The following is a 12,610-nucleotide window of genomic DNA, read 5'->3' as shown; positions in this document are numbered from 1 at the left end:
CCCAAGCCTTGCTGGCTGTGTTTTCCCAGAGTCCTCAGCACTAGGACTGGGGGTGGGTATTGCTGAGAGTGGGTTATCATCCCCAAGGGCCACTCCACCTTCTCCCACGTCCATGGAAGAACCTCTAGACCAATGTCAACAGCAATTTTATTTCTTGGTAAATATCAGTTATACTTTTCCTACAAATTGATGAAGATGATCACAAAAGAAAGGGTTTGGTGTAGAGGCTATTGGTTGGTCAGTAGCCAAGCAACCAAATACGTGCTTTGATGATTTGGAAATCAACGCTCACAAAGATTCGTCATGAAAACTCCGTGACATGAGACCTATCCTTTAAGATTCCACATTCAACACCTGCTTTTCATCTTTTCAAGTCCCTAAGTTTCCCGTACATTTTAATTTTTCTTTTCTACTCATTTTCCTCTCTTTTTGGCTAAATGAGATGTAGTCACTTTGTCTTCGCCACGTGTTCTTCTTTTTTTTTTTTTAACATCTAATCTAAACCTAATGCCCCACCTCCACATTTTGAAAGTCAGATCACGTCACACAGAATCATATCATATGACACAGTCTGGCACCTGTTACTGTGGAAGAGAATTGAGCATCTTTAGGCAACTCACCCATCTTATGAAACTGTGGGAGTGTTTTCATGACATAGTAAGTTATTTCTTTCTTTCTAGACGAAAGCTCTAATGGACAAACTTCAGAAGACTGTTTCATCTGAAGGAAGATTTAAAAATCTCAGAGAAACCCTTAAAAAGTATGTTCTCTTAATTATTATATCATTCATAACTCAGAAGTATATTTAAATAATTTGTATAGTATACAAATAGTCATCTACCTCCTACTTGATTTGAAAAAATTGGGAAACAATTTCCATCATCTAGGCATTTTTCTGATTTTCCTTTTCATTTAGAATATTGCGCATGTAGAAAGTATCTTACAGATACACCCATGGCCTGCAGAGTATTCCACATAAGAAGAAAATATCACCATAGTCAATCAAACCAACTTTTACTATAAAAAAGTTTCTTGATTTGGTATTCCCTAATCTAAGCACGATGATTTCCTGTGATTTTTTATTTAAATATTCCAGTACCTATTGATTACTATTATTTATTTTTGGCCTTTTATTGTTGGATCTTTCCTTCTTTCTACACACACACACCCACACATATATACACGCAGGGAGAAGGAGAGAGAGAGAGATGGACAGAGAGAGAAGAGAATCTGTCTGCATCTGGTTTTCTTATGATCTACCGCACGTATTTGACCCACTCTGGAAAAACAGTCCTGTGATGCTGTGAGTGAAATAAAGACACAATAGAAAAAGAACTAGTCGCTGAATGCTTACTAAATGTCCAACTCCACGCAAAGTGCTTGATGTGTCTTATTTAAGCCTCACAACAAAGGAAAGGGCTAAGTTTTATTGTCTCCATGTTACAGATGAGGAGACTGAGGTTCAGAGAGTTCGCCCAGCGTCCCTTAGAAAGTGGGTCAATCCAGGATTCAGATCCAGTTCTCTCTGATCATAAGGCCATGTTCTCAGCCTTTAGACTCTTTGAGAAAACCAAGTGCCTCCCCCTTCCAAAAAACAAAGATCTCACTTTAGTGTGCCGCTGTGATGTTGATTCAGTCTATACCTTCTAACAGAGTTAAATACTAAGACAAGTTTTACAAGCTCTAATCACATTGCTTTTTCCATCCAGTTCTTTAGGGTTGAATGTTTGTACTTTAATGAGGTGAGAGCAGAAGGCTTCCTGCACGTTTTTACCCCTCAGAGAAGTGGGGCCAGTTTACAAGTACTCCAAACGAGTACTTCTGACAAATGTGTTTGTCTATAAGACGTCCTGTTTGAACATGCCGTTGTCTCAAACACACAGGAAAGCATGGGCTGTAATTTTGTATTATTTTCTATTGTCAGATGTCTTTGAAACTCTGCATATCATGAGTGTGCTTCTGAAAAGGGAATTAAGAGACTTCATTCTTCAGGGTTGAAACAGGACAGTTGCTTCCTGTTTAAACTGGGGAGGGACGTCAACATTTGTGTGAATGAGCGTGAGATTGGTGCCTTTTGGTCTTGCAGTTGTAACCCCCCTGCTGTTCCTTATCTGGGGATGTACCTGACAGACCTGGCATTTATCGAAGAAGGAACACCAAACTTTACTGAGGAAGGCCTTGTCAATTTCTCCAAAATGAGAATGGTAGGTGGTAATTTTATTAGCAGCCTGTTTCTAGTGACTTCAGTGGCTTATGGAGAAGAGGCTAAAGTCATGAAAGTCACCGTTTACTTTTTAACCTCAAGGGGCAAGAGGTGGTGGCCACTGAGTCTAATGCCTGATGTCGGCCGATTGAGGGGATTTGGGGCAGGGCCATTTCAGCTTGCAGTCTGGGCAGAATGAGTGATCAATAAGCCTCCGGGGTGACTTTCTAAGATTGGCCAGTGATAGACAGAGGCTGAATGTTTCTTGCCGGACAGCCCGGTTCTGAGCACCAAGTTAGAAGCAAGGAGCCTGTGGACAAAGCACCCAGAGCTTGCCACCCCCCACCCCCACGAGGCTAACCTGTGCCAGCTGTTTCCCTGCTGTTATCATTTCTGTGGCTCATTGAAGGGCAAGAAAGCCCTGGGCATAGAGAATGATCAGGCAGGGCTCCGGCTACCTCATTGGAGGAGGTGACTGATTGCTATGGGGTGGGCCCCTGGAAGCATGTGCTGCAATACGGGGAAATACTTTGCTTTGCTTTTTTTCTTGTTCCTCTGTTAGATATCACACATCATCAGAGAGATCCGCCAGTTCCAGCAGACTTCCTATCGAATAGACCATCAGCCAAAGGTAATATTGTGTGATTGTAAGGGAATTTAATAAAGAAAAAAGTGGAAATTCATGAAATAGAAATAGCAGTAGAGGTGATCAATAATACAAGAAGGTAACTCACAGAAAAGACCAATAAAATAGACAAATCTTTGGCAGCTCCGATTAAGAAAAAAAGGAAGAAGGCGAAAAGAGCATCAATTCATCGTCAAGTTCTATCAACTTTATGTCCTATATTTCCCATGAATCTGTCTACACCACCACCACCACCTCTGGTCCAAGCTACCCATATCTGTTACCTGGTCTACTTGCATTCACCCTAGAATGCAAAATCCATTCTACAAATTACAGCCACATAGAACTCTCTGAAATACAAACTGGAATATGTCTGCCCCTTGCATAAAATATGTTATTGGTTTCGCTTTGCTCTTAGGATAAAGAAAGAAAAAAATCTTTATGTGTCCAAGAAGTATTGCATTATGTGGCCCTTACTCATCTTTTAAGATTCATCTCACATTGTCCATCCACTTCCTCTCTCCGTCCCAGCCACAACTGGTCTGTCTTTTTTTTTTTCATTTTTTAATAGACATTATTTTTTAGAATCCTTCTGGCTTTACAGAAAAATTGAAAAGGTAGTACAGAAGATTCCCATGTGACTGAGAGCCAGTTTTCCCTGTTGTTTTGTGGAACTTGACAGACTTATCCTGAAACTTATAAGGAAGCTTAGACAGGCAAAAAACAGACAAGGACTTTTTGAAAAATATGAAGAGTAAAGGAGAGCTTTCCCTACTGGATACAGATGCCTATCCTAAAACTACAGTGAATGAAACAGGACTGTATTGGCACAGGAATACAGATTCAATGGAGCAGGATAAAGTTCAGATGCAGATTTTGTCTATACGAAAATCTAAGATGGGATAAAGGAGGCATTTAAAGAAAGTGCCAGGAAGAAACTGACCATTCAGTAAATGGAATAGGAATTTTGGCTCTCCCATCTTATTCCATCCACAAAAATAAATTCCAGATGAGTTCATTACCTAAATATAAAAAGAAATATTAAGTTATCTGAATAAAATATAGGACAAAATATTCATTACCTTTGGATTTGAAGACCTTCTTAAGCACAGAATGTAAAAACTGTAAAAGATAAGCTTGATAAAGTTTGCTGCATCAAAATTAAAAACTTCTATATGACAAAAGGCAATTATTTAAAAAGTCAAAATACAAGCAGTAAAGACTAGGAGACAATATTTTTAACAGACAAAACAAAAAGACAGAGTTAAAAGTATTCCTATAAATATGTAAGAAAAGCATAAACAGCTCAGTAGAAAAATTGGCAAAACTATGAACAGGTAACTCACAGAGGAAGAAATGAAAATGGCCAATAAGTATTTGAAAAATGCTCAACTTCATTGGTAAGAAGAAAAAATGCAAATTATAATGAGGCGTCATTTTCACCTATCAGATAAACCAAATTTTAAAATATTGATGATATCAAACTTAGTTAGTGTCTAGGATAACACATGCTCCCACATACTACAGGTACAGCAGTTTGGGAGGTCATTTTACATCATCTTTTAAAATTAAAAATTGATATACTGAGTAACCAGAACTCATATATTGCTGGTGAGAGTAACATGGTACAATCACTTTGAAAAACTGTCATTTGGAGGTTTCCTAAAACATTAAATATGCATCTACCTATGACCCAGCAATTTCTCTCCTAGATATTTATATCCAAGGGGAAGTGAAAGCATACCCATTAAAAGTCTTATATAAAATGTTCATAGCATTTCTTAATAGTAGTCAAAAATTGGAAACAGTCCATGTGTCCATAAACAAGTGAACGGATAAACAAATTGTGGTGCATCCATGCAACAGAATACAGTGCCCCAATGCGAAGATGGACTGCTGCTACACGCCCAACGTGGATGGATTTCAACACCTTATGCTGAGTGAGGGAAGCTGGATGCAAGAGTACACGTGGATGATTCCACTTACATGAAATTCTAGAGTAGACGAAACTAATCTTGGTGATAGAAATCAGAGCAGAGGTTGGTTCTGGGAGCAGACTGACTGGGCAACTGCATGAGAGAACTTTCTGGGGTGATAGAATTGTTCTATATGGTGATATGTATGTAAGTTACGTGGGTGTATACATTTGTCAAAACTATTAATTTTACTTATGTAAGTTATATCTCAATAAAAAGAAAGAAATATTTTCATGGAAATACCCCATGCCCCAACATTTTCATTTCAGTGTCATTTCCTTCCCTGTCTACCTGAAAGGAACATTCACATGTGAACACTAGGAAGCGTGCTAACAAGGATTTCACTGTAACTCTGCGTAGTAGAGAAATACTGACAGCAACTAAGCGTGCATCGATAGGACAGCATTAAGTAAACTCTGATGTGTCGCACTAATAACAAGACTGTACAGCAGTCAGAGCTCTTTGTACTGACTTGGGAGCTCTCCATGGCTTACAGTTAAGAGAGAGAAGCAGAATAAATTGTACAGGATGATACCACTTATGATTACAAGGGGAAGAAAGATTTCTGTAAGTATATGTAATATCTAGAAAGACAGTAGAACATTTGGGAGAAGACAAACCAGGTGAGAACAGTGGTGCCTCTTGAGGGAAGTGCCTGGGGTTGGGAGCTGGGAGAGGACTAGAGATGTTTATTTTATTTTTTTATTTTTTTTACAGTGAGAATATATTCATGATTTTTTCTAGCTATATAACATTTTTCAATGTAAGTGTTGAATTGTGTCAGATTCTATTCAGAAAATGTAACACTGGTGTTCTAGAAGAACTGAAAGCTAGGATTTCCCTTTTTCACCAGGTCACTCAGTACTTGCTTGACAAAGCCCTCATCATAGATGAAGATACGCTGTATGAGCTGTCGCTAAAAATTGAACCTCGGCTCCCTGCTTGAAGATCCAGCCTTGTCCCTGGGTCTGTGGAATGTTCATGGAAAGCAGGATGGACAGAACTGTGCATGTCATGCCTCCCACGGTGCAGCAAGGACCGGGGATGGGGACGAAGCCAGTCTCCTTTGTCCACGGAAGAAGACAGAACCGAACTGGAATTCTGTTGTCTCCAGCCAGGGAAGGCCAGCTGTTTGGGGTCAAAGAGAGATGCCTCAGACTTGGGTGGGAAGGTGGAAAGATAGATATTTGGTAAAGCTGATGGCACATTTTGTATAAGGGAATGTAAGATGGGAGATGCTGGTAGCCGTTTTAATGAAGTAGGTAAGAAGGTAAATTTCAAGCCTGCCCCGTGTTCTGTTAGAACTCGGGGACAAGGATCCATGGAAAAGACCTATAATGTTTCCTTGGCACTTTACTGGCCTGGCTACACCCACCAATCTTCTCCTAGGATTTAACTGCTTCCGTTACATTTCCTTTGTTACAAGCTTCCAGAAAAGCCAAGGCTTCCTTTGTAGGGATGGACCGACACATAAGCAATTTCAGTCTACAGCATGTGCATGGTTTTCAGTGCATCATAAACATTTATATTGGAGGAAAAGCATGTTCTCAAACTGCTTTCTCAATCTTTAGGCAACAGGACAGGAGGGACAGGATGAAAGACAAGTGGATTTGTATGTAACATTTCCTTAATTAACAACGGGGTAGGCTGTGTCCCAGGAGATTCCAGCTAGTGGCCGTCTTGAGGTGGCTGTGGGGGCTTCTTCCTGAGGCTATGGTGCCCAAGAAGCCAATACCTTTAGAGAGGCGGGTGCAGAGTTTGCAAAATGGTGCCTCCGCGCCTCACTGACGAAACTGTGGGCTGAGACAGAAGGCCACAGAGTGCTGTGGGAGGAGCGGGTTTCGATGCGAATTGAAAAGATACCCCCCTCATAGTAATGTGGGAATCTGTTCTGATTGACACAAACCATTCTTAGGCTCACTATGAACATTGGTTGTGTTTTTGAAAAAATTGTTCAGTGGGGTTGTCTTTTTAAAACCCACACTTCTGTGTGCTGTTGGTAGACAGTTCTTCCCCAGTCCCCTTTGTTTGTAAATTTTGAGATATTTCTGAGTGGAAATATTGTCGGTGTATGGGAATTGGGCCCAGCCACTCAACAGCTTTGTATCAGAAAACCTAACGCAGGAGTTGGTCCTGCTGCCCTAGGCTGGCGAGTGACCTCATGTTTCCCAGGGTTGTTGGTTGTCGAAGAAATAGGGCTATCTCATGTTTACCTCCCTCTTCTCTTCTCAGGGAGACCTCTGCTTTAAAAGAAGGAAGAGAAAAATCCAGTTATTATTACCTGAGCCTCTTGCACCTGATGTTTTCTCTTAGAGGCATGAAGCGTGTTGATGCTGCCAATGAAAAAACTGATCTGTCTGGCTGTTTTCCCTTTTTCTTTGCACTTTAATTATGTTGTTAGAACTAACAGCTGACTAATAAATTCAACTTGCTGGCTCATAAGACGCAGTGGAAGCGCTAGCATTGATAACATACCATAGAGGTGGAGAATGTACATTTTTCCTGCATGGTAAAGGCCATCTCTGTACATAACTATATAGTGAAATATCAAGTAAGTTAAAGAAAATATAATATTTGAAGGCCATTCCAAAACTATTTCCAATAGCTCATATTAGCCAACAGTGTAGCACTAAACCCCAAGAGGGTTACTTACGGATGCTTTATTTTTCTTTTTTTAAAAAAAGTTGCTTGTTTGTTCTCTTTAGTTTCAAATAAGAGATTGATGCATCTTGATGCATGATAAGAAGCATGGGTTGTTTGGATCCTAACAGTGCATAACTTGCAGTTTATTTCTCAGTGTTCAGAAACGGAGGGTTTGAACTAACGTATGTCCATTGCATCAAACACCTCAAGGTCTCGCAGAAGTAAAGAAAGGAAAAGTTAGCTTTCTTGGCTCAAAAACAGTCTTGGAAGGTGAACTAAAACCAGGTCAGATCAGTGAAGGGCCACAGGTAGTTTCAGGCAAAGCAGCACGTGGACAGGTCAACGCCATCAGCTCTGCCTGGGAGTGTCCAAGGTCTTCCAGCGGGGAGAGGGTGGGTCTGAATGCACTTTCCCTGGAAGTTTGGACTCTTATTTCTCTGACCCAAATGTTCCAGAGGCACTGCAGCCATTCTTATTAAAGAATAGAAGGTAGAGGAATTTCCAAATACTCCTCCCCTTTTGGAAGTGCAGGTTTTCTTCAACTAGTGACAAAGCTTTCACACCTTTTTCCTGCAGAATGTTGGGAGCGCCCCCCAGTGGCCAGGTTTGGGCACTGTCAATTGTTAATGCTGACCTTCAGCGTTTATGAGTTATGCCGTCCTCCTGCTTTCTAGAATCTGAGCCCTGGCTGGAGCCGCAGGAGAAAGAACTCCATCTCCAAGGGAGCTCCTTTTGATGACTTGCACCACTTCTGGCCAGCTGGAGTAGGAATGCACATTTTTTAAAAACCTCAATTGGGTCATATTTAAAATCCCTAAGAGCAATTTGTGGTGTTTCTTCTGATTGTTAAAGCACCCTCCTCTTCTGCCTGTCAAGCTCTGAGTGTATTGTCGGAGCGTGCGCTCACAGCCGGGTATGCCTACATTCCATTATAGGAGACCTATTTGTAAGAGCAGATGGGATGTCAGCCTTCAACAGCCAAGTAGCAAACAGTTATATTATTGCAAAATTAACCTAGAAAATCAGAAGTAAAATCCAATTTCTTGCTTTCAGATGAATACCCACATTTTGTGCTGTCAATGAGATTATCTTAGGGCTTTTAGAGGATGCGTTTGGTTATTAACTAAGACATCCAGTTTTGCTACAGGAACAAATCTCTTACTTAAGCCAATATATTATGTGACAGATTCAGGCATGAAGTTGAATGTTGTCACTTTTCCTTAGTGTTTCTCTGAAAGAATTTAAAGTGGGAATTTTAAACTCCTGTTGCAATATCTTCAAGTGGCTCTCACACAAAGTCCCCATTACTGTTTGTTAAATTTCAGTACATCTTAAAGTACTACTTAAAAACAAATGAAACTCCTAGATACTGAATAATCTGGAAGAGAACCACCCATCATGTTCCAGTTTGAAGTGTGTGTGTGATGGACCAGCACGTCCTCGTCTCTCACAGTATTTTGTGGGGCAAAACCTTGGGCTGCCATTGACTGGGATTTTATTTAACTTTTCTTTTCAAAGTTTGATTTTATTCCCCCTGAAAAAAAATCTTTCTCTTCACTTTAAAAAAGTGTAGGATTTTTTGAATCCAACGTGTAAAGTTTATCATTTTTACTACTATTGAAATGGGATAAAAGGTGACGTATAATTTATGGCTAAAGAATGGAGCCAGGCTAATGTCCACAGCCAAAAGAATAAATGAATATAATTTATTTTCATTTCACTAAGACAACAGATGGTAAGTTTAAATAATGACTGGATTACGGTTACCACCATGTCAATCCTGGTAATAAGACTTGAGTCAATGAAATCTAATCAGAGTGTCATTTCTCTGTGCCTATTAGGGACTTAAAATTAAGGCGGAGCAGAGCTAAACTAGAAAACAACCATTTTGTTGTAGGTATACACACGTGAATAATTCAGAAAAGTATTCATCTTGGCTGCCACACAGCATGACATTAACATTATTGTTGCTTGTACTTGATCTCATCTCCTTAAGAAAAATAAAAGTTTCTATTAATGATGTTGAACCACTGTTTTTACACAACCCGTTTCATCTTCCCCAGAAAGGCAGTTGTGAAAGAACACTGGACTAGGCGTCCTGGCCCTGAATCCTGGGCCCAGATCTGCATCCATCTACAAGCTGGGAAACCTTAGGCCAGTGCTGAAACCTCTCTGAGCCTGTTTCCTCATCTGCAAAATGGAGTTAATATTAATTCCTGTGCTGCCTACCTAACAGGACTGTCATGAGGACAAAATGGGTTCAGCTACAAACTGTAAAGTGCTGTCCAAATGTGAGGTAACATGACTACCATCTCATGTCTCTTTTGCAGAGGATTTAAATGTATTTCTTTGTTATTTGTGTGCGTGTGTAATGGACAAACTCATGTGTTCCTTTGAGAAGCATGTTGTTTGTGTCCAGTTACTTTGCGAATCGGCTGACATTTGTGAATCCAACAGAGGGGTTTGTGCTGTGGCCTAACATTTGCTGGGTGAGGTGTGGGTTATGCCTATATGCAAATTAAACTTCGCCTTTCTTGAATTCTCAACGTCTTATTGGTCTCTTCATTTAATTCTTTTTGTGTTCTTCTACATTGTGTCCTCTTAGCAATCAGCTCCTTCAGATATTCTTTTACTTCTAAAGTTCAAGGGAAAAAAAGTTTAGAAGAAGCCCATGTTACAGGCACTAGAATATCAGAGAGTTCAGGGGACCTCAAAAAGATGTTAAGATCATCTGGTCCCACTTTCTTCCCAGTGCTTAACTCTTCCCTGTGACACTCCCAGCCCATGTTTGACTACCTCCAGGCACACACAACTCACTGCTGCCAGAGCAGCTCTGTTCGCCTCAAGGCAGCTCAACACTCGTGAAAGGCTGTGGAAAGAGGAAAAGCTGCTGGGTAGCGCCCTGGCCCAGCCATCAGCAGCTCCGACCTCAGCTGCGCTCCTGAGCCTTCTGAGGCTGAGTTCCTCATCTGTAAAATAAGACTCAGCTCTGCCCCTAGAATTACTGCAACGGTTACGGGGCATAATATATATGAAAATACTTTAACATTTGCAAGTAGATGAAGTTGTCCCAACATTTAGAGCTGAGGAGAACATGACGCAGCTGCTAAGCACAAGGGAGAACTGAGGAAAGGAAGAAGTGTGGGTCCCCCCGTCCTGCTGGCTTCCTTTCAAGTTCTGAAAGGAGCAATCAGGCTGGTGGGGATTCAGGAACCCAGAGTCCTTTCATCTTACTCCTTGGCCATCCCGCCCAGCATTGCCCTGCCTGCCCGTCAAATCTGGGTCCTGCTCCATCCAGGCTCCAGCGGGATTCAGGAACAGAAAAGACAATAAGTCCACGCAGGAGATTTCCTTTAAAGCAAGTGATGTGGCAGTTGCATACTTCTCTTCTGTTCCTGTCCCTGTGGCAAGACCAGCTCCATGACCGCACTGGCCACCAGGTGTGGAGAAAGCCCCAGAATTTTGAAGGGAGTCGACAACAATGAGAGAGGAATAAATGGCATCACGTTTGAAGGATTTTGGGAAATCTGGAATTTCTGCCGTGAGTCACGTGTAGAGGTTGCCATCCCCATCACAACACCTTTATAATAGACTTGAAGATGACGAGGCCCCCAAAAGAAGAGTGACGTCCCCTTTTCTCAACGATACTCCAACTTCTGACCTTCCACTCTAACTTATGTAAATTATACCATAAAAAATGAGAGGTTGAGGTAAGGTGTGTGTTGGAGGAGGAGCTAAATGTTCATTACTAAGGAATTGGGGAAAAAGAAAAAGAGGAGGGATTTCTCATTGTAACTGCCATTCTTTAAACTCTACATTTCCCTGCTTTTCAAAAGCCTCATCGTTTTCTGGGTCTGCGATGTGGGCTATTTCAGGGTCACTGGATTTATTTCACCTGGCGCCTGAAGTGACTTGAAACTGTGTGTGCAAAAGAGCTATTCTGGGAAGAAATAAGCCTAGACTCCTCCTCCAACCTGCAGAGCCCAGGCTCCTGAGCAGCTGGTCAGCCCCACAGACCTCCAGTCTGCTGCCTCTCCTGCCAGGCGAGGCCTCAGGGGTGGAGGGACCGTGGGTGGTCCGTTACAACAGAGTGTGCGGACTGAGAACCCTGACTCTTTAGAGGACCATGCAATCAGTTTGGTTGGTCCCAATTTGCAATTGTTTTAATGAAATAACATAGAAGAGTCTGGAAAATGTCAATATATCATGTGTAAAAACGGTAAGTATCACTTTGTAAAAACTTCGATTTAACTTAAGCTGGATCATAACGATGGCGTATGTATTAACTGAGATATGACCAATACACAGTGAAGTGTGAACCGTAGGTGTACAGCTTGAGGAGTTTTTATACATGTGTACACCCACACAACCACCCCCAAATCAGGAAACCTTCCAGCCCCTAGAAGGCCCCCTCGTGCACTCTCCCCGTCAGTACTCCCAAGCAAAGGAAAAGTAGGTAAGTGTGGGGCCGGCTGCGGCCGAGCGGTTAAGTTCCCGCGCGCCTCTACGGTGGCCCAGCGTTTCGCTGGTTCAGATCCTGGCCGTGGACATGGCACCACTCGTCAGGCCACGTTGAGAAGGCATCCCACATGCCACAGCTAGAAAGACCCACAACTAAGATATACAGCTATGTGCGGGGGGATTTGGGGAGACAGCAGAAAAAAAAAAATGTATGTGTACTTTGGGTCATCTTTAAAAGAATGGGAAACTGAAAGAAAATCACTCTGGGCGGGGGCTGCGTTCTGAGAAGGAATCAGCTGGTGATGTGCACGTGGCCGTAGAAGCCGGGTACGTGACTGTCACAGAGGCCTGGGCAGCTCCTCTGAAATGGCAGGGCTGCTGTCCAAAGTCCTGGTGGGTCAGTGCTATTTACAGTCAACCTTTCCGGCTTGCGGGCATGTCCCAAGGAGGGCTATTTTTAAGCAGGGATACGGCCTGCAGGGCCTTCTGGGTTGCATATTAAGCTTGTGGATCAAAGGTGAGATTGTCTAGCAACCTACTTCAGATGGCCTGATCTAGAAGAGAAACGTGATTGTTATTGCCCCTGAATCCAGGCCCCCAGACGACAGGTTGGAAGAAGAGCCCCAGGCCCCGGGCTCAGAGCCTGATTGGCAGCTGAAAAGAAGGAGCTTTAGATACCTTCCTCCTGGACCTCGGCTAGTC

General features: G+C 42.0%; 1 protein-coding gene across 5 annotated transcripts in view; it reads left to right on the top strand.

Moving 5' to 3' along the window:
* Positions 1 to 9,986, top strand: part of RASGRF2 (Ras protein specific guanine nucleotide releasing factor 2) — a 220,216-nt gene extending 210,230 nt beyond the window's left edge. For all 5 annotated transcript variants that reach the window (XM_046668415.1, XM_046668414.1, XM_046668413.1 and 2 more), the window contains 4 exons: positions 681 to 760; positions 2,087 to 2,204; positions 2,766 to 2,834; positions 5,658 to 9,986. In XM_046668415.1, the coding sequence (XP_046524371.1) occupies positions 681 to 760; positions 2,087 to 2,204; positions 2,766 to 2,834; positions 5,658 to 5,750 (360 nt within the window). In that variant the 3' untranslated portion in view covers positions 5,751 to 9,986. The remainder of the gene's footprint in view (positions 1 to 680; positions 761 to 2,086; positions 2,205 to 2,765; positions 2,835 to 5,657) is intronic.
* Positions 9,987 to 12,610: the final 2,624 nt, after the last annotated feature.

This window comes from Equus quagga, chromosome 7 (assembly GCF_021613505.1).
Source record: "Equus quagga isolate Etosha38 chromosome 7, UCLA_HA_Equagga_1.0, whole genome shotgun sequence".
NCBI classification, from domain to species: domain Eukaryota; kingdom Metazoa; phylum Chordata; class Mammalia; order Perissodactyla; family Equidae; genus Equus; species Equus quagga.
This window is presented reverse-complemented; position numbering and strand designations above follow the sequence as displayed.